The sequence below is a fragment of the Eurypyga helias genome, unplaced genomic scaffold, assembly GCF_000690775.1.
Source record: "Eurypyga helias isolate BGI_N326 unplaced genomic scaffold, ASM69077v1 scaffold11945, whole genome shotgun sequence".
Lineage (NCBI taxonomy): Eukaryota > Metazoa > Chordata > Aves > Eurypygiformes > Eurypygidae > Eurypyga > Eurypyga helias.
In genome coordinates, this window is record NW_010250881.1 from 87,040 (window position 1) to 113,833 (window position 26,794).

The 26,794-nt window shown below is 43.8% G+C and overlaps 1 protein-coding gene across 3 annotated transcripts in view; it reads right to left on the reverse strand.

The window, feature by feature from the left end:
• The window catches only part of LOC104509774 (serine/threonine-protein kinase BRSK2), a 151,222-nt gene that overhangs the window by 87,039 nt on the left and 37,389 nt on the right, over positions 1 to 26,794 (reverse strand). For all 3 annotated transcript variants that reach the window (XM_010151824.1, XM_010151826.1, XM_010151825.1), the window contains exons 2-3: positions 17,159 to 17,244; positions 4,446 to 4,586 (exon numbers count right to left, since the gene is read on the reverse strand). In XM_010151824.1, coding sequence (XP_010150126.1) covers positions 4,446 to 4,586; positions 17,159 to 17,244 — 227 coding nt within the window. The remainder of the gene's footprint in view (positions 1 to 4,445; positions 4,587 to 17,158; positions 17,245 to 26,794) is intronic.

Genomic DNA, 26,794 nt, shown 5'->3' on the forward strand with positions numbered 1-26,794 from the left:
TAAACCATGACACCTGTACAAGGGGAATTTGACAATTCCTCACTGTTTTATATTAAGTCTCAATCACAGATCTGAAACTCCTGGATTCAGGTAATGACTGGTGAATCTCAGATTTCAACAGGGGAAAAAGGTACCTTCCTCACCTGGTGATCTGAAAGAAAACTTGAAAAACTAAAGACTCAAGTACCAGAACCCACATACCCTGCCCTCCCTGGCCTGCCCCCACAATGTTTAGACCAGTTTCACATTTGGAGGTCTTGAGTCAATTCAAACTGTCCAGCTGCTGCAGTCTTAAGTGCTTGACAGACCATTCCTGCAGAACACCATAGCATCCTCCTTATAAATGAATCAAGGCAGAGTGGGAGTCACTAGGAGGGTGGCACTATCCAACAGAACATGCTACCTGGCATTCTTCAGCTTTCTCTGTTTCTCAAAGATACCCCAGATTTCCCCCTAAAAGCATGCTTCCTTTACTGACACTGCTCTGCAGCTCCTGCCTGCAGGAATACACCAGAGATTTTGGCACTACTGCTGTGAAATCCTGAAGCGTTATTTTATAAGGAGCCTTCTCCCTCTCCTGCACTGATGGGAAGAACACAAGGCAAAGTCAAACAAAGCTCTTATTCATTGCCTCAGCTCTCTCAGTCACACCCCCCCATGCCTACGCATGCACACACAGACACACTTCAGCAAGAGCCTTGTGCGTACTCAAGCAGGCACAGCCCCAGGCAATGAAAGGAGAAAGGGCCCTTATAATTGTCATTTATCAATATTCATAAAGAACCTGCCTTAACCCCCTCTTGTGCATGCTTGGGAAAAAAAAAATACGCACAAAATGAAACCCAACCAAAATAAAAATAAAATGAAATAATCATCATGCTGCTCGTTACCGCAGGGGATTTCCTCTCAATGTCACCACTGCCCTGTGCAGTAATTGGCATTATCTGTTATCTCTGAAGCCATAATAAGGTTTGCCACGGGGCATTTTCTGTAATCATATTTTTATTTGTCAGCTTGTGAGAAACAGACACCAAATATGAGCTTGACCAAAGCAAAAACCCAACACACACAAAATCCGCGCGCCGCCAATCCCAGCTCTTCCCGGTGATGTCACACGCAGCCAATGGGGCGCCCGCCAGCTCTCCCCGCCTGGCTCCCACCCTCCATCCGCTGCAGCATTCCCTCGCTTGAGATAAAAGAGACTCTTCCTGAGGAAAGCAAGGATTTGCGACCTACCCTGATACGTGCTCCCACATTGTTTCCGACAGAAAATATAGCCGGCACTGAATTAGCGGAGAGCTCTCCCACCGTACAGAGGCAGGATGTTCAAATGGGACTACAGATTTGTGGCACCCAGCTGAGACATCTTAAAGGCCCTGAATTTAGGACAGCAGACAGCCAGCATGAGGTGAATGGCATCTTAGAAAAAAATCATGTTGTGTCCAAAGAAAACAGCCTAGGCTAGGATGCTCTTACGCAGATGTCCAAGGAACCCCAGGTTCCTCTGCCATCTCTTACACCACTGCTGAGCGCATCTGCTCTGGGCACTGCAGCATGGTGCAGAGCCCTCGGAGCTAGCACAGAGGAAGAGCTGGAAGCAGAAGCAATAATGCTGCATCATTGAGCTAACCGCTGTGCTTGCCAGCTCAGGCAAAGCAGCAAGCTAACGCAGACACACTGTTTGCAGGATCCCATGTCATACCTCTGCACCGTGCTGTCTGTTGGCACCCAGGGTTGCTCGTGGGTCCCTAGCATGGCACACTGCTATGTACACACAAAAGGCTTAGAGAACCCTACAGTGGGTTGCCTAGAAGATTTCCCCCATGGCCAAGGCGTACCATAAAGCCCCGTGACTGCACCTCACAGTGAGGCACATCAAATCTTCCCCTGCTGTTTCCATTAAATAAAACAAGAACAGAAAGCTCATGCTTTTCTAAAACAACCCACAAATTCCATTTCCAAACCTCTTCTGCTTCCTTGTCTGAGCTGCTTGCTTGGAAACACTTCTCAGACACAGGTGATCTCTCCACACAGTAGCAGCAGAAGCCTTTTACTGACAGAAAGATTGGGGAATCCTTTCTGATTCTTTGATCTGGGAATCCTGCTGCATCCATACATTTTGAGCAGTGAAAGCTGAATGTGGTAACATACTGCTGTGAAAGTAAGCCATAGCTATTGCACAGTGTTTTGGGAGATGCAGGAAGAAGATGGGACAATGATGCGGGGCTAGGGACACCAGGCTATCAATCTATTCTGTCAGTAGGTTACAGGCACCCACATTTAGTCATTAACCAAAGCAGAAGCCTTCATTTTTCAACGTGGTCATAACTGGATAACCTGGCTGATGAGATGATTTGTCATCTCACTGCCCCACGACGGGACAAGGTCAGGCTTCATTGCTTGGGAAAGCGCTTTTATACTCGCACGCACACACACATGTATTTATGCATGCTCTGATTTTCAGAAAGAGTTTAATGATAACTGTCCAGAATACAACATAGAGTGTAATACAACACACACCACACAAGTCTCAGCGTGACCTGGAGGGAAGGAGAGCTGATGATTTACCACTAACTTATTCAGCACTAGATGCTAGTTGAGTGGGAGTTGGCAAGGAGACAGGGGATTTACTTCTAAACAAGACTACTGCCCACAGCCCAATATGTTTAACAGAGGAAAATGGTTTCCTCAAGAGAGACATGCACTCTTCCTTGGAAATTCCACATATCGTTAAACCTGCAGAAGTGCCTGTCTGACAGCCTCACCATGATCCTCTGTTTATTAAAGTCTGCCATATCAAGCGGTATGCATCACAAGCCCAAAGGACTCGTATGTATGTGTATATATGCATGCTTTCATAGAAACTTCTATCTCAACGGAGATTCATATTGCTCAGGAATATTCATTTGGAAGCACAATTAATTTCTCTTCAATTATACTTCAACATTTTTGAGTCTTCTTGGATTGGGTCTCTAAGTGTTAAGCCAAGTAGCGAACAGAAACATGTATGCATGCAATCCACCAGTGGTTACACTGCCCAATGTACGTAAAAAATAACAGCTGTACAACCTACCAAGGATTATGGGGATTATCAGAAGGTCATAATCACTCAACCCAGTTGATTAGCAGGGAGGCAAAATTGTGGAATGAGCAGAGTAATACTTGACAGAGGTCTCTGCCAATAGAGGAAACTTAGATCTCCTCTTTAGGGCACACAGCCTGCTCTCGGCTCCTCTGGGAACTTCTCTGACTATTGTAACCCTGCCTGTGCCAGGTGGGCACTGTCCTCAGGACCTTCTCACCGAGATCCACCCCCTCTGAGCTGCATCTTCTGCTAACAGTATACTCCTCTTAATATATCCTCAAGAAAGGCTCTTATTTCCATTCATATTTATTAGAAATATGCTCTTGTGCATATTAATATTTCCTGTTGAAATGAGTCAGAGATGCAGAGGGACTGGGCTAGAAGGGCAACTTAAATATTTAGGCACCCATTTTTACTGTGGTCATTTATGCTGTGGACATCTGGCTTGTGAGCTCTCAGCACAAAACTGGGGGGTACAGAAAATCATGGAACAGTTACTGAGAAGTAACCACACAGTGGTTATGTAAATCCAACTACTGCAGTATCTACCAGTGGCCCTCGGCCTCCTGGGGGGGATCCACGTCTGTCTGTGGCTGTGGAGAAGCAGCCGTGCAGACATAATGTAAATGGTCTCCCCCAGCCAATCGAACTGCGAGGAGCTGCATTTCTGAGAAATAAGCAGGCAGTTATGGGTCAGCAGCTATCCAGAAACTCTGTGCTCAGACTGATTATAACAACTTGATTTCAGTGTAATTTAAATTATCTAAACTTGCTGAAGATGAAGGAGAAACTGGTGCAATTTAAAGCACCACCTGAAAGCACAGGTTAATCCGCACTTGATGGTTAAATCGTGTGATGGAGTTATTGAGTATCAACAGCAGTCAGATCAAGGAAATTCTTCCCTACTGGAAAAGAAATTAAAGGCAACAGTGACTCAAATACCCAGAAGGGACTCAGTGAAGGTTGCCAAAAGCCAGCAGGTTTCCAAAAACTGAAGTAAGCCATAAAATGACTTTGCTGTGTTCATAACTGTCCCAAGTTTCATCAGGGATTCATTTTGATGTAACTCTCAGTTATTAGCAAGTGCCCCAAGAATGATGGAAATTAAACTTCTTTTCCTTGGTGGCTTTGGTTTTTCTGGTTACAGCATTCCCTGTGAATGAATTCTCCTCCAGTGAGAAATGACAGACAATCCTGCCCGTGAAAAGTCTACCTGTGACTGGCACGTTGTCTCACAGGTGGCCAAGAATTAAACTATACATCAGCACTTTACACAACGCTTTTAGAGCTTTACATCAAGAAATGAGATCCCTTTATACTGTGTTTTTATGTAACTCCCATTGGAAATGGCTGTACTCACCATATTGAATGACTATGGCAAAAGTCTAAAGCAGAGATGATTTGTCGGAAGAACTTCCTGGCTTCTTTTGGTGTCAATCTTCCCTTTTTTACGAGATAGTCGAAGAGCTCCCCACCTGACACGTGTTCTAGCACCAAATACCTAGAAAATAACAAAGCCAGGATTTTGTAAGCACATTATCATATCAACCCCCGCCCACACAGTTATATACAAACACTTCTATTTACATGTGGGCAGGGAGAACACTTCTGGGAAGAACAGTAGAAGAGAATCAGAATTTTTATTTAAATTCAGGAGTGATTAGTATTTTCAACAGGGGTTCTTCAAACTTCCGACATGCCACTGTTGGATTCAGTGTTCAATATAATAGTGAGAGAGGATCTGGAAGCCAAAAATGACTCAAAAGGCCAGGAGGGGAAGAAGAGAGTAATCAGGTATAAGCTTTCATAGCAGCTCTTAAAGTAACTGTGGAGTGAGACTGTGTACTAGGAAGCCTCAGGTATCTTAACCAACCTGACATTCCCTTTACAAAAACAGCTGTGGCGAAGCTGCACTCACATACTGTTCTGTCTTGAACACCTGAGAACCAGACAGATGTCAACAAACCAGAGGGAATTATAAAAAAGGTGAAAAAAGATAAAAAGAACTACATGTGTGCAGCCTACTTCAGGGCTTCTTCAGCTTTTGCTGCTGAACAGCATGTTTTGCTGGAGTAGCTACCCTCCCTCGAAGCGCAAACCTGGAAAATGTGACACTGAGCAAATAAATGGAGCATAACGGGGACCTGGGAGCAGAGAGGAAGCCCCAGACCTCACACTGCACTCCTGGCAGTCACTGAGTGAAGAGTGAAATCTGGAAGGGAAGGACTTGACGTGGATGGACTGTCTTCTTGTTCTAAGTAGGGGTAATGAAAGGCAGGCAAGCAGAGCAAAACTTAGTATAAAACTCTGGAAATATTGCCTAATAGTGGGAATCAAATAGTTTCTCCAGGGAAGTGGCAGGAACACCATCAACAGAACCATTTCAAAATAAACCATATAAAATACGAACAAAGCAATAGACTTCTTCTGGCAAGAGGATTGCTTGAAACCTCCCTGGACTTTTTCCATCTCTACTGTGATTTTGTGCTTTGCTGTCTCCTTGCTTGTTTGCCCAGCATATACGGTTCTAATAAAGAATGAAGAAATTACTTCTTCAAAGATTATAATCTGTGAGATTATTTAATTCAGAATCTGACATGACAAGTAAACCCAACAAATTATTATTTTTACTGAAAAATTTTGGCTCTGTCAGCGGGTTTACATCCTGAAAGAGAGGCAGAAACCTGTACTCCCCTACTGCCCAACTGCCTTGAAGTGAGTTTCAGGGCTGCAAGGCACGGGACCTGAAAGGTGGTTTCTGTGAAACTACAAGGCAGGGGTGAACAAGGCGTTCAAACCTTTGACTGACAGACATGACCAGAAAGCTTACAAACAAGAATCCAAATCTCCTCCTCCTCACAGCACAGCAGGCCAGGCTGAGCTCTACGTGCAGTATGATCCCTGCCTCTCAATGCTGTGCTTTACAGCAAGATGGTTTTATTACCAGTATTAATCCAACTTTTCAAAATTGAGCAGTGAATGAAAATAATCAATCCAGTTCTGTACCTCAAGCAGAATAACCTCAGAGAACATTTATAATTTTGAAATGGAAAGAGAAGTTTATTATAAATTTGGGGGGTTATTGCTATTTTCAACATTTCCAAAAAAGGTGGAACAGTAGAAGGAATAAAAGCTGTTCCAATGAAATTATTCCTTAATAATAATGGCATTCGCCTGGAAGTTGTGAAAGAGTGACCTGAGCTCCCACCATCAACTCCTGTGCGGCTTCCATGTCTCAGCTCCCAGCCAGCACAAGGAGAAAGCACTTCCCTGCCCTACAGAAATTCAGCAAAGAAAGCAGTAAGAGACGGACGTGAATATTGTTTGGCCAGCTAAGAAAGCAGTACAGAAGCACAAAAAAATAGACAAAAAATGAAATTCTAAACTTCAGGAAATTGAAATGGTATTTTCTGCAATTTTTATGAAAATAGAAACAGTTACAAGAAATACGATAATATGACCTTTATTTCATTAAAATGAGTAAAAAAGAGAAAAATCTTGAGCTGAAAATCACGTTTGGTATCTGTGGGTCATCTTCTCTCCAAGAAGAGACGGGTAGTTACCAGCGTGTGTACTGAGTGCACCTTGCTAACAGGGGGATCACCGTTCATCCACGTTACATTTTCTGAGCAAGACTCCAAAGTGCTCAGAAGAAAGCGCAGACGCAGCAGCCATGGGCACTGAGGTGTCTCACTTTCAAGTCCTAATCCTCACTTTCCAAGCCTTGGCTAACAGGCGCTCTGGTAAGAGGTTTTGCTATATAATTCATTCTCCCTCTCATACTAGAGACAGATCTGGCTAACTATCCCATATGGCAGACCCGAGCCTGGCACGGAATCAATCCTAAAATTCTCCTTGACAGCTCCCTCTCCCACTGTACCCAGCAGAAGCTGGATACAGCAGTGCATCTTGCCCCCAGAATTCAAATTGCTAGCTGCTTTCTTTTCCTGGGAGGTATTTGACAAAGATGATTGCAGTTACAGGCATACAGAACACTCTCCACACTGGTTTCAAATGCACAATTTTGGAAAATTACAGACCCAGCATTTCTGTCACCCACAGCAGGAACTGCAAAGCAATTTATTTTCATCAACTTCATCTTATTAAAAACACTCAACAAAAATGCACTGACATGTTGTATGAAAAATAAAACAAATTGAAAGACAGGGAGCATTTACAAGGTTATTCATTTTTGCTTGCCACCTAGAAGCACCAGATATAATAATGGAAATGAACAGGGGAGAACATCTGAAAAAGATTTGTGCCTATGACAAGACAAGGGACACAGAGGAGCACAGCAACGATGTATTCTGATCTGACAAAGCCCCCAACGTGACAGGAGTGAGAAGGACGACAAACACATTCCCCAGTGGTCAAGTGCAAGAAATAAATGCTGCAGGGATCATCCACAAATCTGACGTGGTTATGTTGCAGCTAGGATTTCTGAGTTCGGATTTATAGCTGGTCACCCGCTGACCCTATTCCCTCCAGTATAATGTGTTTTTTTTAGGATAGCCCGCAACTAGGATATTTTCAATTAAACAAGGGCATAATTCAGCACCTGCCTCTGTCTTTGTGCAAGCCAATGTTTTTCTGGCGCATTACATGGCACAGTAGTAGTACACGTTATTTCCAAACAGGCCAACAAGAGGGGTTTAAGCATTTCCAAGTGGTGCACCGGTTCTGTACAGCTTACACAATCCCCGCTAAATGTTCTGTATCTACCCATCTATCTGTGTATGTGTGAGTGTGCCTGAGTGACTCCATAAAAGAAGAGAACACACACTCTGAAGAGCCAAGGAGAAAATGCAAAGGAAAGAAAGAGCAGTATTGCAGAGTCTGGAAAATAAGGCACGCAAACACTACATCTTTCCTGAAGCTGTGGCACAGAAAAGAATTCAGATCTCCTGAATCCACATCAGCATCTGAAATTCTTTACTTTAGCAAAGTGCTATAAGACTGGAAGTATTCCAGTGCCAATTCTTAGAGGATCTAGGAAAAGATAAATAACACACAGCCTCTAGGGGACAAAACCACTAAGAAGTATTTTCCTGAGTTTCCCCATCTCTTTCATCATTCCCAGATATGACAGGTTCTCATCTCAATGAATACTACTTTCCCCATTTATTCTAAGCAAGCAAGTGAATTCTAAAAATCTCCAAACAGTCCCCAGAACTAGTATCCTATTCCATTTGGGGATGAAATTAACTTACTGGTGAATGACGCTTTTTAAAAAATCCTGTGTATGTGAGACTGGCAGCATCAGTCTTCCCACTGTAAAAACGTAGGAAACCCCGATCTGTAATAGCCATTGCAAGGATATTCAAGGAAAGGAAAGACCCAACCTCTGGCTGGCAGCATGCACACTACCTGCTGTGATAATAGGGAGAGGAGCTATATTAGGACAAAAGACTTTGTAAGAGCACTTTGCTCTCACATCCTGGATGCTCTGGACACACCCCAGCTCTTCTAATCCTTGCATTTCACAAGAGAAGCATTGCAAGCATGAGCCCCCTGTTTTTCACTGACAGGGAACTGCAAAGCCAAGTGATTTGCCCAGGGTTACAGTGAGCCAGTATCAGAGCCAGGATTAGCACCTGTGGTCCCTTGCGCCTTCTAATCCATGCCATCCCTACCACCAATTTCCTCTCTGCATTCTAGGACACTGGAAAAGCAAGAAAACATCAGGATTCTGCAATTCAATATGAAGCCAAGTGCATGTGGTGATAAAAATAAGTTCTTGTTTATAGATATATTCTTAAACAGGTTACAAAAATTTTCACAGGCCACAGCTTGCTTTCATAAAGACACCAAGGTCCAGATCTTGCATGGTATCTCCTGTTCCTGCTACAAGCCAAGACATGAAACAAACAATCTCTGGTCAAGTTCCAGAGCTTGAAGGAGGCAAGACTTTGGTCTTTAAAGACAAAGAAGCTGAATGCTTAATACACAAATATTTTTGTCTATTGGAGAGGAGCAGAGAGACTGTGTGCAGCAGCATCCTATCTATTCCCTTTGCCATTTTTCCATCTGCATCCCATGTAGTCCCTTCTGTAACCAATCCAGGATCTCTTCCTTGGCCTTTGAGGTTGACTTCTGTCTCTGACCAGCCTCCAAAGCCAGCTGACACCATCCACTTGCTAAATATCCAGGGAAACGATTCCGAGCAACAACACCCTACACTTGGGAGAGCATCACTGTTAATGACAGAGCTATATCGCCATTTTTCTTCATCTTCTTTCCAAAGACTGTTCTTTGCTGTGATGCTTGACAACAGCTTGGCCTTCCCCATCCCAGGATTTCCAACAGTTGCTTTGTGTTTTGGACTGTAAGCCGGTTAGCGTAGAGCATAAGCTCTGGTTTTGTCCCATTCTTGACCAGTGCCAGTACAGCAACGTATTTCCATGACCAGATTGCCTGTGCACTACAATACCAAGCCACATCACTTAAAACAGCAACAAAGACACTTCTGGTGATGATTTCTCCTTCTCACCTTGTGGACTATGCTACAGCTTATTTAAGGGTGCTTTTGCTGAAGCCCTATGGAGCTTCGATGAATAACTCCGAGAGCTCTCACTTAGGCAAAGCAGCTACATGCTCCCTCCAAAGCAGGCCTGTAACAAAAGAAATGGCTGGCTCTGAGCAATGCCTGGAAGAATGCTGCTGAAGAAAGACTAACTGGCACAGAGAACACCAGGACCATGCATTAGCAGATATTTATGGCAAAATAACAAAAAAAACTCAAACACACCAGTTATGATCTGTAAAGAATGAAAAGCTGTCTTTAAGCCATTAGCAAGAATGGTGTGAAATACTAAAACTCTTGCCAGATGGGATTGCCTGCAGCAGCCCATCACTATACATCCCAGTGTGGGTATGCAGCTCCTCTTTCCTCAGCCTTATAGATGAAGACAATTTACAAGACATTCACAGCTACACAAATTAGTTCCTCTGGGGCAATACAAATGTATTTATTATTATAAAAGCGTTAAATGGATAGAGATCTTTAGATGAAAGCTCATACTGAAACACAAAGTAATTCAGGTAAGTATTATAAATGCAAAAAAATAAGAGTAACAAGAAATACTCTGGTGCTCAAGGAACAGTAGTCAATTCAGAGCTTCTTGCTTTTGTCCAGCAATAGAAGTTGTGTTCATCGGGACATGCGATTAGCTGTCTGTTAGGGAAACAGTTAATAATCTGGTTTTTATTAAATACACATATGATGCACAACCTTGCTTAAACCTAAACAAGTAGGTTGGTCTTCTACATCAGCCTGAAATGTACCACTGGGTACCATCACACACCACCGGGTGATATTCTAGGACTTTTACTATTCCAAAAGTTAGACTGGATATTCATGTGGCACTGGATGGCTTTTAAGATGCACAGCTTCAGGTGTGCACTCCAGCAAGAAGCAACACTCAGATGCAGTTATATGGAAAGAGATACACACAAAGACAAGCTAAAGCAGAAGACTTCCTATTTGCTTCCTCTATGCTCAAGAGTTTATTGTTTTGTGATGCCCACAGGTAAGACATTTCATGAATGATCACACCTGCTGGGAAGCTCAACTACTCTATCACTTAGCAGTTGATTCTTACATGAAAATTTTGAGCAGAATCCTAAAACTGAGGAACATGGCATGGATCAAGATGCTTCAGAATTGGTGCAGATGTCTAAGCAATTACTGAGGCCAGAGACAAAGTCAGGTAGGAATCTGCTTTATAAAGACATTGTGTCTTCAGTTTTTTTCTGTCCCTATGTTTGTTAGTGTCCACAACCATAACAGCCTCTGGAAGTTTGGCCATAGGATCAAACACAAGTGGAAATGGATGCACCAAAAATGGCATGTGCCAGGCACTGTCACCAGTCTTAATGAACTCCGAACCATCTCTCAGTAACCCACAATCCCTGGCAGTTTGTTCCAGAAAAAAAACAGTCCTTTTAACCAATTTAGCTAAGAGCCAGAAAACTCATTACATTCCAAAGCTCTGGTGAACCAGCAAGGGATCTGTCTGGAACAGCAGACTGTCCAAGAAAAGCCTCTAGAAGAAAAAAGTCCTGGCGATTCCTCTTCCATGCTACCACCCTACTTGGAAAATGTCCTTCCATATATATGGACCGACATACATGTAGCAGGGAAGAGGTTAAAAGCTGTCCAGCCCAGATTGACATGTTGTAGTTCTTCGATGGCTTTTTCACAGCACTGTTTTCTATTGATTAAATAATCTCTATCAGATATTAAGCCCCTTGTTATTGGTGCAGCCTATAAATTATTCAGAAGTTATATAAATTCTTATGGCGGGCATGAATTTTTAAACCCTAATTTGGCACCAGGCCAGGAACTCCGTATTTTTAAAATTTTTTCCTCGCCCGCAAGAAAATGTGCATGAGTTAGATTTTTTTTTTTCCAAAAGACAATTTTAACTCTAGTCTGCTAGTCTGCATAGAAATTGCATTTGATTGCTCATTATGTTTGGACATGAACAGGTTGGGGCTTTTGGGGAAAAGACAGGTAATAGGAGATTACGCTGTTGCGCTCTGTACCTTTGATTTGTTGGGGATGAAAGGTGTTTTGAGCAGTGCTTTCATGGTGTGTAGTCATGCATACCAAGGCACTGCAGCAGCCATCCTATTTGGGCACACTAAATGGAACGGATCCAGCCAGGGCGATCCTCAGCACAGGATGGGCAGAGCTGAGACAACACCCATTAGCTCACTGCTGCAATTCTGCTAGTGACCATATACTTTGGGGTTTTATTCTTCAGAGATAAGTGGCCTTTAACAACTAGGACCCAGACACACACAACAGTGACTACCAAAGCCTGAAAGAGAAACAGGGTGTGCAAATATACGGTGGCTCTGGGGCTACATCTCCCTTGACCTTTGCTCACATCAGAGAACGGCCCCACTATGGGCCTGTCTTCTCCCAAGCCCAGCATCGTGGCCCGGATGGTGTGCAAGCGCACATGTCAGGCCGTGAGCAAGAGTCAGGCTTTTGGGTTGAGCTTATTAAGACCGTGTTGCACAGGGCGTAGTATTAATCACCACCACCACTGCTGCGCAAGCCCTGCTTTGTGCCAGGCTGGCGTTCCTCCTGCAAGTGGTGACTCCTGTCCTTGGTGCCGCATGCCCTCCCCCCCCTCTGGCCTCTACCCAGCCCCTCATCCCCAGGCCCACTCTTGACTCAAAACCTGATGTGCATTGGCTCCACTCCTATAGTGACTGGCTTTCCTGTGGCTACGTGTGCTTGTGATTCATGTCAGTACTAAAATAAGTCAACAGCAGATGAAAAGGGTTATGAATATTTCTCTTAATTCTAATCAAGGCTCAGGTGAAGCCTCCTTTCTTCTTCCAATCCTCTTCTATTTTCTTTTCCTGTAGCCACAGCCTCAGAGAGTCCACAAGCAGACTACCTAGAAGCATACCTACCACAACATTAACTTTCAGTGCTGAGCTGCTCCAACTTTCTGAATCCTCCTTCTGCCTTTACAGAGGTTTCCCTGCAAATGCATCGAATGTCAGAGTCCTGGGCTACCAATAACAGAACATGCAGAACCCTTTTTTCCTTTCTTGCGTCCTCTGGTACCTCACAATTAGTTTTCAACAAAAATAAACAGAATTACAGGAAAACCCTGAAGGAGAGGACTGGCAGCACAAATGCATCTGCAGACACCACCAAGGCTGTAGGGCTTGGACTCCTGCCGTCAGCTTGTATAAGCCAGAAACGTGAGTTGTGCATGGGTAGGAGGACATTTTAATTCTGTTATCTGGCTCATTGGAAAGCATCTTCACTTCTGAAATCAGGAGGCGGTGTGTTGTGCACATTGCAATGAGGCTTGGGCACTTGCCCAAGTGATAGCACTGTACTGCTCAATGATGAGGAAAGGACTCATGCTTGGAGAAAAAGCTGATGAATGCATGGCGCATTTCAGAGGACAATATTCTGATGTCCACTCTTTCTCCCAAAACAGGTTCTTGTTTAAAATGCTGATCAAGTTGGACAACATAGAGATTTAAAGTAAATGCTCCCACAAAATTTGAAAATTTGAAATCCCAAGTGTAAAGATTTAAAAATGAATCAGTATAAATCTATACATGTATACACAACTATCTGTATGCACCTATAAAAAGAAATTCACCTGTATATATATATATACAGACATTGATGGAAATGGAATTAAGTAATATTAGTATAAACATCTAAAAGAAAAGGGCATGATGTGGTCCTAGGACACTTTTATTCTATCTATCTCATTTCCACTCCTGCCAACCCCCCAGTAATTTAAATAAATAGCTAATCAAATGAGATCAAATGGATAATGCCACCCCTGTCGGGAGTTCTCCAGTTAAACTGCATCAGGCAGCTTTATCCTCTTTGGAAAGGGAAGATACATCTCCTGTGGACTCTATGATGGCACTTAGGTTACCATGCTAACAGCTTCTCCAATGGTGGGACAATAGCTTCTCTAAGATCAAAAGGAAAGCTGAATTTACTGAATAAAATGCAGTAAATGTACACAGCAGAGATTTAAGAATAAAGCATAAGACTGCTTCCTAGAAAAAACCTGAGCCAACCACTTCACTCATGAAGGACTGTGCTTTGCCTGTTTGCTCTTATTTAATCCTCACAAGTCTGCTAATGAGAACCTCCTGCTCATTCACAGTGGTAGTGCTGCTAACAGTGTATGAACTCTGCCTTCCTCTCCGGCTGCTACACAAACTCTGCAGGGCCAGTTCAGGAAAGGCCTTTTCTCTACATAGCACAGAAGAAGAGGACCATCACCCAGGTTCACACAGTTCACCTGCAATACAGAACCCGTATGACCAATGGAGTGTTTCCCCTCCCATAGGCATTACAGAACACACCAAAACTTTGTTACCGACTTTGTTACCACCCTGCTCATTCCCTGAGTTTATTTACGTTTCCCTAAAATCCCTGACTGACCTTGGTTAGTCAAAATGACTGGTGTACACGCGAATTTCTGCTCATTGATCATTCCCCGTTGCGAATCAGCAATGTAAGTTCTTAAACAACTCCGGGCTTACCCCAGACCAGGCTACTTCAACTCATTCTTGATGTTTAAAATGGGAGTATGATCCTCCCCTTCCTGGCTGTTCTGCCTATTAACACTATACGACGGGAGAAAGGAAGGCATAAATTGTCTATAGCTATTTCTAAATTACTGTCGTGGTTTAACTCTTTCCTGACTAAAACCAGCACAATTACCTATTCCTGCGGACTTCCAATCTTACTTGAAGGCTGTCAGTGTGATCATACAACAAATATGAAATAACTCAACTGTTAGCAATATTGCTAGTTTAGCCATACCTGGGGTGGTTTATCAGCACTCATACGGAGAGGCACAGTGCAGATGCATTTTCCCCTGTGCACCCAGAACCGCAGTCCACAGTCTTACTAAGTAAGGCAACTCAAAATGCTGGATAAAGAGCTGGAAGTCTTCGGGCTCATAGCTATCTCCATCTCTCCAACCATCACGGTAAAAAAACCCACCAAAACTAACAGAAAATGACTGCTACGCTAACACAGATACGCTAACAGATTTTTATTATTACTTTTAAAAACTCATTTTCAGCGTTAAATAAACTGTGGAAAAAGGATTTGATTCATGGTTGCATTAGGAATCTACTCAACCAAAGCCCCTTGTCACAAATTAAATCATAAAGCAAAAGTCAAACATGATTTGTGAAATTAACATTTATCGAGGAAATACTCCCCAGCGCTGCATCGTGATTAGTCTCTGGCATCTGAAACATCACCCATAATTCACGAGTTCCTCTGAAACCACGCCACTACTGTTACTGCTGAGGTGGCAGGCATGATGGAAAGGCGCTGCTACAACCAGAGAGCAATCCCTTTTTTGATGGTGCTGAGAATTAGAGGTCACCGTGTCTTATTATTTGGGGAAGTACACTCACACACACTGCTCAGCCCCCACGCACTTGTAACACTTCGCCCCTCCACAGGCACTCTCTTCCACCTCTAAGATTTATCCAAGGCCACGCTGTTTCTAATTTTGAACACAGAGGCTTGGCAGAAGCTCTGCTTTGTGCCCTTTCTTTAAAATAGTGACTAATAAAAAATGAAATGTAATTAACAGTCATTGGCGCTTACACGGAGTTAGTGTCTTTCAGCAGAGAGCTTCAGCGCCTTTGTGGGGAGACACAGACAGCTCGATTTTACAAGCAGAGGAGCTACAGCACAAAGACAGATTACTGATTGTTAAAGGGTAAACAGTATGGGCAAAGCCTGCTTTGCTGCCCAACATCTTTTAGAAGCCAGGATATTCAGATATAGCTTAAAGATACGGGATGCTTCCCTGCTCAAAGTGATTTTCAGCAGGCCAATATCTTTTTGAAATCTTGGTGTAAGACCACCCCAGTGCTCTGAGCTCTAGATATTCTTCACATGGAGCAAAACAGCCCCCAGGTCTTTCAGGGTAAAGGAGGAGAGCTCTGCTCAGCTGCTGGCTGAGGTGTTCAGAGCAGGAAGATAGCTTCAGCACCTACATAACTCATCCCCTCACCCCAAGTGATGATCACGGCCTTTCTCCCTCATGTGTTCATTTACTGTCTCCATTGCCCAACTAGACCACACGTACCTGGAAGACACTAGCTGTACTCTGTGTTTCCACAAGTGTGCCTGTGTTTATGCGTGTGTATCCCTAAGATTACACAGCATACAAATAAACAAGGATTACAAAGAATATTCCCTCCCTCTTAGCCAAAAGAAAGACTGGGGCCTCACCCCACCCTCCTTTAACCTAGGATAAAATGTACTCTTGCAAAAGATGCCTCTCTTTTCAGGATGGAAGAATTTACTGGCTGAAAAGCCTGGTTTCCCTTTGCTACCCTTCTGCACAGACAGCAGCCTGCGTTAGATCTGGGCCTCTGTCCTCACCAGGCTTAATGAATCCCTGACCATTTTGCTGCTGAGGACAGAGCACTCGGCGTGCAGCTCAGAGAACATCTGAGCCAGCCTCCACCCAGTGCCTGCACGAGCTCGCTCCGGCAACCACATTTCACCGCTCTGCCCCAGCGGAAGATGGGGAATCCAAAAGAAATTACTGCCTGCTCTACTAAGCTAACCCTTAGGCACAGAGGCCTCACTTCTCAGAATAGTAATTCACTGCTCCAGTAACAAGGCCGGCTGAATGGTCCATGAGGGATTCTTACCTCCATTCAACACACTCTCCTTAGGTAAACAGTCAATCCCTTCTTGTGCTGTGACATTAAGGAGAGGTCATCAATGGATGGTGGTTTTAAAAAATAGTTTAGGGTTTTTTTAACCACTCTCTTCCACTTGCAATAACGTGTTAAAAAGCTGAAAATAACACCGAGTTCCCTACTGGGTTGTCCTTTTCCATTTGGAGCACATTGATTTTTTTTTTCCTGTTGTGCCAAGATTAATGTGGCCTGTTTGTTTGACAACAGATTCAACATACCTAGTGCCCTGTCAAGCTAAAATGACAGTGTGTGTGGACAACATCCCTGCCACTCTGTGGGCAACATCCCTGCCTGGCACTGGCAATGAACAGGGGGTGGGTGGGGGGAAAGAAGGATTTGCTACTTACTGCAGAACCATCAGCAGATTTGAGCAGCCTTTAAAACCAAAACTTGTTATTGATGGGGCAAATTTAAAATATTGTTACTGAGAGTTGAGGGTTTCAGTGAACACTATTAGGCAAGGGAGGTTATCCAAATTATGCACTGTAACAGTCTGTTACATCTTTGATTGAAAATTATTCCAGATCTTACAAGTACAAACCTTCCTCGCTTCTTGCTGTTTGACAGAAAATGTTGGTTTGTCATTTCTCCTCCATTTTCAGTAAGAAAAGAAACAGAATATAAGTAAAGTACAGAGAAGAACATGAGAAAAGCCAAGGAAATGAGTGTTCCTTCTGCACCCAAGTACCAGGTATCACACAGGCACCAGCTGAGGGTGAGAACACATGCTGCTTCATCCTTTCCAAAATGTTACCAAGTTCCAAACCCCTCCTCTCCCCTCCTTCCCTTCCCCTTTCTCTGGCAAAAGCCAGTAATACCTACAAATATTTTTTATTTTCGTAAACATCATGCAGCTTTAAAACGTGGGGATGTTCTATCAACTTCAGGATGGCTATTTCCCGCTCCACCTGGAAGAAACAAAAAGAAAGAGAGAAGATTAGAAGCTTGGTCTTACAATACATTAGATATCGTCGCACATTTTCTTCCCATTTATCCATTTTCCACTCTTTATATGCAGAAGATACAACAACCTGTAACAATGTATCATATTTAGCACTCTCATAATTTAAGGAAAATTCAATTTATTCAGCCTCAGCACTCCCTTCCCTGCAGGACAGAAAACCAGCAAAATTTCAAGGCTGAAAGAAACATCCCAAAACTACCAAAGGGAATTAACTGTAGGAGTTATCTGAGCATTCAAGGCTGTTCCTGCCTCACAATCCAAAGCCAATGAGGTATTCTCAAAGTACAGAAACTCTCAGTTGTCACTTAGGGTTCTCCTGACCTCCCACTGGCACAGGTGTGACCACGCTGCGGTACATATTGCATACTTGACTAAGGTTAGAAAATTCCCATCCTGAAGAATTTGCAGTGTATACAGAGACAAAGAGTGGTGGACAGACAGCCCTGTGATTTTAAAGCTGCAGAACTGAGGCACAAAAAGGGAAAGAAATACAAGAAGTGACATAAGAATTACAAGGCACAACAAGAAATTAACCCAATTACTGGAGACGCAGTGTTCAGAGCCTTAAGCATAAGACTGTGCTTTCTCTTCAATTCCCAATCTGTCTGAGAACGGCTACTTCCTACGAGCGTGTCTTCCACACGGACTTAACAACTTGTGACTAAGTCCCTGTAATTAGTGCAAGCCCTGTTCTCACCCAAAATTGCTATCACGACTGCCCATGGTGCTTTTAACTTGAATTTACTAAGGGATCTCCATTAGAGATGGAGTCAGTGCAATTCCCCAACCGCTGGCAAAACTGCTCTGTGCTGCTCGAAGCCATGCGGTAACCCCTCAGATCTGACCCAGACTAACTGGAAGGGAGTTAATGTAGCACTGTGGAGCCTGTAGATAACCAAAAGGAACTCAGGCTAAGCATCACAGTTGAGCATGACAAATTTCCAGCAATTCACAAAGGCAGGAAAAAGACCTAAAGAAGCAGACAAGGATAACTAGGTAAGGTTTTTTCCTGTGCTTCAAATAGCTGATTGTCCTGGAGCTGCTATGCTAACAAACAAAACATGAGCAAACTACAAAACCATCTCCTTTGAAGGGATCAGATGAGTAATTAGGAACTTGACCCAGTATACCTCTAGTTCTTGATATCCATGAACTCCCGAGACACCATCCTCTGCTAAGCCTGAACAGAGACAACTTTCCCTGAATGTCAGTAAGATACTCCTCAGGAAATCAGAAAGTGGCAGTTTTCCAGCACTGCGCAGAGGAGGAGGATTTCCCAGCATGTTGGTCATCTCTCTTCCTCTACACCACCACACAAAACCAGCAAAAGCAACTCTTACAGCACATCACCCTTGGCCTTCCCCCCATATCAGTATGGAAAAAAGGGTGTTTCCTCCATATGTTAATCTTAGTCTTTCAAAGACACTTATTCCTCTCTGCAGAGTTAAAAGTCACCTGAGATACACTTCCACACTTGGGATCTCTGGAAATAGCTCCTTCAGAGAAGTGGGGAAGGGAAAAGTATATTAGGAAAGTCTAGTGGAATTGTGTCATTACTGTACTACTCATAGTCTAGGCCTTGGCCCTGGGTAGAGAAGCAAGGCACTAATGGCTGTATTACTTCAAGAACTAGAAATCCCCAGGTCTCTAAATAGCAATCTGATAAAGATCATCCTCAAAAATCTTACAGCAGTGTCCGGCCTCTTTTCCCTTCCAAAGAAAAACAACAGTTGACAAAAAAGTGCAATGGACCACTGTCTCAAAACTACGACTGCAGTCATTAATGGGTGACTCTCGTGGATTTTTTATGTCCCCACAGAGAAGCCAATAATTGATAAGGGCTGGACACAGACTGCAGATCTCAGTAGTGATTTTACTGACGCATGGCTCAGGAGGACCTAGCAGCCCCTGTGCCATTAGCAAAGGAGAGGTATCTGAACTCAGCGGCAAAACAAAAGAGGCCTGAAATAGCACACAGCTTTGCCTTCTTCCCCAGAGCTTTGCCAGCCCTTGGCATGCCTTTTCTGTGCATCCTGTGCTTGCAAGCCATGGAGTGCTGTCCAGCTCTGAGCTGGCAAGGACAGGGGGATGGAGAAACCCTGCAGGGGTGTTTGCTTTAATGCAGATACAATTATCAGAAAGCAGGCCAAGCTCAGAATAGCATGTCTAGGGAGGCTCAGAGTCTGTGATAAACAGGAAACATGGAGAAACATTTACATAATAGTTAGAAGAGAAAGGAAAAAAGTTAAGCTTTCTCTGTCACACAAATGCTGGCTCTTGTCACAGGGTCCCAACTACGGCCTGGGTTGCTGTATGCCATGGTAGGTTCCTGACTGTGCAGCACTCCAGGGCCTTGGAGCTGGGGGATGGAGCGGAGAAAGGTTGTGCAGGGCAAATGGAGACACCCCGCTAACTTGCAACCTTCCAGGTGCCAATTAGAGGTTTTTAAAAATCTATGCAGGAGGCTGATTTGACAGGATGCTCCAGCGATTCAGCTAATGACAAAGTGCAACATGGGGACAACGCGACCCTTGGAGGAAGAACACAAAACTCTGGTTCCCTCTCCTCAATCTCTACTTCACCCGCCCTCTCCCCCAGGGGAAATAACATCTCTCTGGTTTAAGCCCATCTCATCAGCACAGTTTTCACTGGTGACAAGTGCCCTCCCCTCACGGTCACACTGGGTGCTAATTCACCGAGAAGGCAAGGCGGGCAGGTTGTGTTTTTCCTACTCACAGCAAAACGGGGGGGGTAGGGAGATGGAGGCGGGATGTGGTCTGGTAGGTTTTCTTGTGAAAATCAAGCTCTCTAATGTTGACTCTGCTTCCCTTTGAAGTAATTAATGAAATAATTTTCAGAGCTCATGGATGTCCCTCAGTTACTAGAAACCTGGTCATGAACTTTCTCTGAGTTCAGAATTATTCAGATTTGGGATGAACTTCAAAGGATGCAGAGATCTGGATGCTCATCTAACTCCTCAGGCTAGAATTCAGGCTGGAAACCTGGTACCAAAGTACCTGCTTTCTCCAGTGTCTGGCCTGCTGTGTAGTAATCTGCATTTCCATGATGAGAACACAGAAAGCAGAAAGTCAATCACTGCGATAATTCACTGAGTTGAAGTGGCAAAACCAAAGGTATCGGATAGGAAGAAATGAATCTCAAGTTATTTGGAAAGTAACTGTAGGCCCAGTATATCCAGTAGGGTCATCACTGCTGGAGCATATCCTTCTGAACAAACATAAGCTGTTACCAAATCTAAGCAATACCACATTGTATCCTTGGTTTGAATGGGAGCAGAAATAGAGTAGAAGTAGAAAAAAATCAGTTTTTAAATGATTAAAGTATCTTCCTCTGCAGCTCTGAATTTAGTTGATTTTTCACTTAAAGTGGCCTTTACATTTATACAGAACTACTTCAGCAGGCCGTTATGGAAGCAAATAGAGAACCACAGAAGTTGTCCACCTACAGAGAGTATTTCCTGCTGCTATTGCAGCCATTAGCTTCACATTTCTGAGCACAGTGAGCCAAATTCAAAACGTACCAAAGCCAACAAAAGACATCAATTGACTTAAGTGGGCTTTGAATCAGACCTTCTAATGATAATTAAGTGGTATCTGGAAGAAATCTTCTATTACACAATTTTGACTAATTAAATGCTTTAACAGGAATTCAGGTTTTCTGCTAAGTACTAGTAATTACATGAAGATTCTATAAAAAGTGTGTGAATGAAGTCTAGTGAAACTAGACTTAGATCTCCACAGAGTCAGGCAGCTAGACAATGCTATACAAAATACTTACAAACAGACAAAATTACAGGAAAGCTGAGCGATTCCTCATTTTATTGAAAGCTCTATTATGGGCTCGTTCCCACCACAATTTTTGTTTGCATGTGTGCTTCTCAAAGCTATTTCCCCGTAAATGAAAATGAAAATATGTACGTATGAGAAGCAAGATGCATATTTGATGTTAAAATTTTCATGTGCAAACTTCTATACCACAAAGCTTAGTTGGGAAATTTATTTTCCACAAACTACTATTATAACAGAATGTCAGCTTCTACTTGTCTATATTGAAAGAAGTATTTTTCCATACTCCCTCAAAAACTCTAAAGCTTCACTGAGTTTCAAAATTTGGCATAAAGTGTGAGGTATGAAGTACGAATGGACACTGAGCATTTTCTCAGAAATTTTCTCTGCTGGTCCCAACGCACCTCCACAACAGGAGAGGACTTCTGGCCTGGCATATTGATTCCAAGATCTTGAAGTGACGGGGTTTGGATCCTACAGGTTATCTAACCGTGGAAAATCCTACCCAGGAACCTCATGGTAGTTAACAGCTGCGGTATTCCTCAGCACCCTGCCATGGGCTACCGAGGAAGTATGGCGCTTAGACTTATCCGCAGCGTATGCTTAAGATGCATCAGGGCTTCACGCAAGAGACACTGATGGGAGCTGACAAGGAGTGGATTTATTCATTCAGTTCTTGAGATTATCTGCTGCCCGGTGGTACACAGCTAACGACTGACTGACGTGCAAGCCTCTGCCAGCAGTCAGCAGAACTGGCCCCTTACACCGGAAGGCAAATAGCCTCCCTGTGCCTCCTGCCACCTTCAGCGAGTGCCACATCCTGGCTGCCATGAGCAAGTAGCACAGGACACGGGACAAACCAACAGCCACTCTGCAGCAGAAATAACCTGATCTTTGGCTTACCCTTCTTTTTCCCTTCTTATCCTGGTTTTTAATGTCAATGCACACTGTGCTTTCTTTGACCCAAAGCTGTTCGTATGGCTGGGGTTTTTTTTTTCTGTGGAGGAAAAACTAACTCATGTGCAGCCAGCCCAGCATTTATGAGAAACCTGCCACCCCCAGTCAGCAGCCACAGCCAGGACTGTGTGAGCACCAGTATCTGCTGCTGCAAAGCAGCATACGCAGTCCCTCTCATGTGGCCAGGCCTGTAGTGCTCACCCCAAACTTAGAAATTTATGCTCAGCTGCAGAAAAACAGTCACTACACACAGGGGAGAAACAAGCTGCAAAATTGAGGGGTACAGAGTTCAACTTCAAATAATACAAGTGCAGAGCTCCTTTTATTATTCGAGACATCACAGATTTAATATGGGCAGTACCAAACACAACACTGGAACGTCTGAGCCAAACAGTGGGTGGAGGATGCAGGAGATCCTGAATCCCATTTCAGGGACTGTGGGTAAGCACAAAGGAGGCGGTATAGCCCAGCTCCGCCAAAACTGTAGTGTAGAGCTGCTGAGAGCATTGGCTGAGGATACGATAAGGCAGAGGGTTTCCCAAGAGCTTCCAGGAAAGGAACTGAGACAGTGAAGTGATGCTGACAGTACCATGAACTGGATCCTTAAGGGAATCCACATTCAGTAGGAAGAGAAATTTAAAAACACAGTTTTGGAAAAGCTTCAAAGGATAAACTCTCTGCTGTTTCCTATGTGTGTTGGCTAGCATCTTCCCTCCCCCTTCCTCTTTTTCTCCATTAGTCACACTGCCCTTATTTAGCTCTTTGGAATTGTCTTACACCAATGTCCTTTACACTTTCTCCCTAACACTCTTCCAGAAGCAATCAATAGGATTGCTGCTGTTTCCTTCTCTTCATCTTTCCTTAATGGCCATCTCTGATTCCCTAAGAAATAAGGCTGGTAACAAATGCTCCAGGAGAGGGCAGAATAGCGGGAGCTCTGCAGAGATTGGAGGCAGAATGCCAGACTCCATCCCTGCCTTACCCCAATCCACAATAAGCCTAATGACATCAATCAATTCAAAGAGTGGAAAACAGATAAAACGATTTTTGTTATTCTACTATATACTCCTGTCCTTCACTTTTGGGTGTCCCTTGACTCTTCAGATGGATGTTTGTATGTACTTGTGTATTAGGATCTTGTTTCAGCCGAGTTAATAAAATCAGCAAGATACAAATGGTTGGTATCTAGAAGGGATTCTCCATCCCGATAGTCTCTCACACCTGGCAGTGACAGCAGCAGAGACTGAAGCAACCCACAGCTCTCCCCTTCGTTTGCATTTTTAAAGATGCCATTGAAGCACAATTGCACCTCCCAGAGGGACACAGTCCCAGACAAACAGCAGCATGGACCTCATCCAGGAGCTGTGAAAAGGCCACGGGCAACACAGCCTCACGAAGTTCGTATTTGCACTTCGCTTTGAAATAAAGAGGGAGCCTTGAGGGGAGGCCTGGCAGCTGCAGGCAGAGGAGTCAACAGCTGACTTTCTGCCAAACTGTGGAGCCAGCAGCTGCGTACTCACAGAGGCCAAGCAACCCTTCAGCCCAGCTCTTCTTCCACAGCGGGTCGGCAACAGTTTCTCCTGCACTGCATCATGAACAGCAGCTCCCACTCAATGTGCACCAGCTCTGCATTGGCACTTCTATGTCCATCCCATCTTACGGACACTGATCTCAAGAATTATTCGTTCTTAGCCAAGACGCTGAAGGTAGTCTGCTTTGCCCACAACATAAGCACTCTGAGCACAGACTGCGTCTGAGGAACGCACTCGTTCAGTACGTCTGACACATGACCATGACTAGTGTATCTCTATAATGACATAAACCAGCACTTCAGGTCCAAAAATTCCTGCCTACTCATCTGTATATGGGATTATAACCTTGCAAGCAGACCCACCTCAACTACCACACTGTGGTGCTGAGAAATGACACGAGCTTTCCAGATGATGCTAGATGCAACAGCTTGCTTTGTGGTGCCTGCCACTCCTTCCTTCATCAGGGATGCAGCAGAGAGAGCAATACTGACTGGGCGCTTTCCATTGGGTTTTAATCTGCAAAAGGATGGCTGATAAGGCAGGAACTGCAGTACAAAGCAAGAGGCAGAAAGAGTGGGGAGAAGAACAAATAAAGTTGCATATTTTGCCTCAGTCTTGAGGCCGCCTTGCTCAATAAGTCTTGTGCTTACTCCCTGCCTCTCCTCAGGATCAGCCTGCAACAGAAGACATTACAGCAAGACGTGTACTCCCCTCAGTGAAGACATCATCTTCCTCTGTTTTGTACAAGCAACAGAAGCAGCAGAAAATTAGTCGATTGCTGCCATCAGCATCCAGGATCTCTCACAGCTGGAAGTTAAGAGATCAAAGACAGCCACGAAGGAACATTTTGTTTCTCGGTTATTTTATCTCTGCTCTTCTCATATCCTTCCCATCACACACCAGTCCCTTATTGCTGGAGGTGCTGATGACATATTGCAGCCTATCAACATCAATATCAAGATCAAGAAACCTCTTGGCAAGGGAGGTTTACAAACAACATTGTAAAGATAGCCTCATGAGCATCTCAGTACAGGAGATGAGGATAAGCCATGTCATTCCTTCTCCACATTGTCCAAACCTCCTTGAGAAAGCAGGGCTCAGACACCTCTGGCCATGTCCTTAAAGCAGGGTCCAGCATGTTCTCTGGAGCTGAATACAATTGTTTTCCACATCTTCACTGGGTTTTCCAATACACTACTCAGTTTGGTCAGACTTTCAGAAGTACTTAGCACCGGCCTATCCCTTTATCGCAAAGTTCATGGGATAAAGTCAGCCAGCAACGAATGGCAAATTCCACCTTTCAGTTTTAGTTAGCGTCAGCATGAAGCCTGCCTCACTATTTATGAATCTATGCCTTGAACATTATTTTCCAGATCCTTTAGTATTTCTGAGACTTTCTAGGTCCTAACGGTGAATTTTTCAGCTTCACCACACTAAACCACAGCCAAAAGCATTCCACTATCCTAAACCAGATCACATTTTCCACATAATAACAATCACTTTTACAGTATAGAAAACTTCTTCCTTGAATTACCTGTGTCACTCTAAAGCAACTTGTAAGTTTATGACAAGTGGTATGCTGCCACGCAGATGGACCCACCAACACATTATTGCATGGAGACCAGGAAGAGCAGAGAAATGCAGGCATTTTAAACTTGAGAAAGGTGGTATTTTCATTATTTCTGAAAGTGTTGAGGGTCGTGCATCTTCAGAATAGCCATCTTTAAGTGTCATTGCTTCCTTGAGTCTCTTCCCACTCCTTTGTATTTGCCCTGTGCAACACATCTCATAAAGAATTCAAAGCCATTTGGCTTCTGATGAACAGCAAATATGGGATGCAACACTTTGTTATCTCAGGCGATAACACATTGCTAAAGAAAGTGCTAATGATTCAAAAATTACATGGAGGAAGCAAAAGGAAAGTTCTAACGCTAAGCAAATTGGTTTAATTCTCTGAAAAGCACGGACTTGGCTGGACATACCTACGCTAGATATTCCTGAAAGAGGCAGAGCAAGCATTTCAAAAACAGAAGAAAATTTGAAAATTGGGGTTCACTTAAATTATACCATCTTAGGCCTGTACACCTTGGGATGCTTTGCACATGCAGAGGCACTCTCCTTTCACAATCTAATTCAAAATCTCTTGCGCTTGCCAAATACTTATGGTAACACTTACATGTGCAGATCTAAAAGTGCTTGCAAACAAATTGCTAAGAAGATGGCCGGCTAAATTGAAACCAGCAATATTTGAAATGGACAGCTGGGCTAGATCTACCCCTCTCCCTCCCCAGCTTTTCAGCATTTTCTACCAGTGATCACATTCATCAGTCAGCTGAACCTTGTTCCCAGATGTTTGGAACATGCAACAACCAACCTGTGAATCAGGGAGTTTTCTAAGACTCAGCAATCTGGTCACAACAGAGTTCTGGAATGAAAAGGCAAGGGATGCTGCTCATGTCATCCTCTCAACAGAAAAGAAAACCCATTAAATCTCTTTATAGGAGACATAATTAGCTCCCTTCTTTCCAATGTAGAAAGCCTTTCCCTCCATGAAAAGCTTATTCTGCCTCCCACGCAAACACGGACAGACAAAAACCCCACCAAAGTCTTGCTGAGGCGGATGCTGTGCTGAGGAAACCCAGCAGTAACCTCAGCCAGGAGGAAGCAGTGACTGTACTGTGAGGCTCACATGCTGAATCCTGACTTACGCAAATATATCTGGGAGGAAAGTAGCGCAGAGGTGCCCTCCTTGCATCATACGGAACTCGGTGAAATCTCAAGATGTTTAGGGGTAGCTGATCATCACATTAACATACGCACGATGACAGAGATCAGAGTGCATCCTACTGTACAATATGGATTTGTGTGTGGGTCAGAAGTTTCTTTTGTGTACTGCCTCCTACCCTTAAGTTCACTCCTGCACAGAAATAATTCCTATTGACAGTCCCACCTTTGAGTAGGAAATGTGCACTGCAGATAAAGGATTTACCTTCTGTGCTTTGTTGCTAGACACCATGGGACAGCACTTGGTTGCTCTGTGCAGGGCATGTTTTGACCGGTCCAAGGAGCCAAGGTGAACTAAAGACTTCTGCAAAACATCCTTCCAGGGCACTCAGGTAAGCTCTGTGGAAGTTCGCCCCAAGTCCATCTCACATTTGGTCTGTCAGAGGGACACAGTAACAGTGACAAGTCCCTTTTG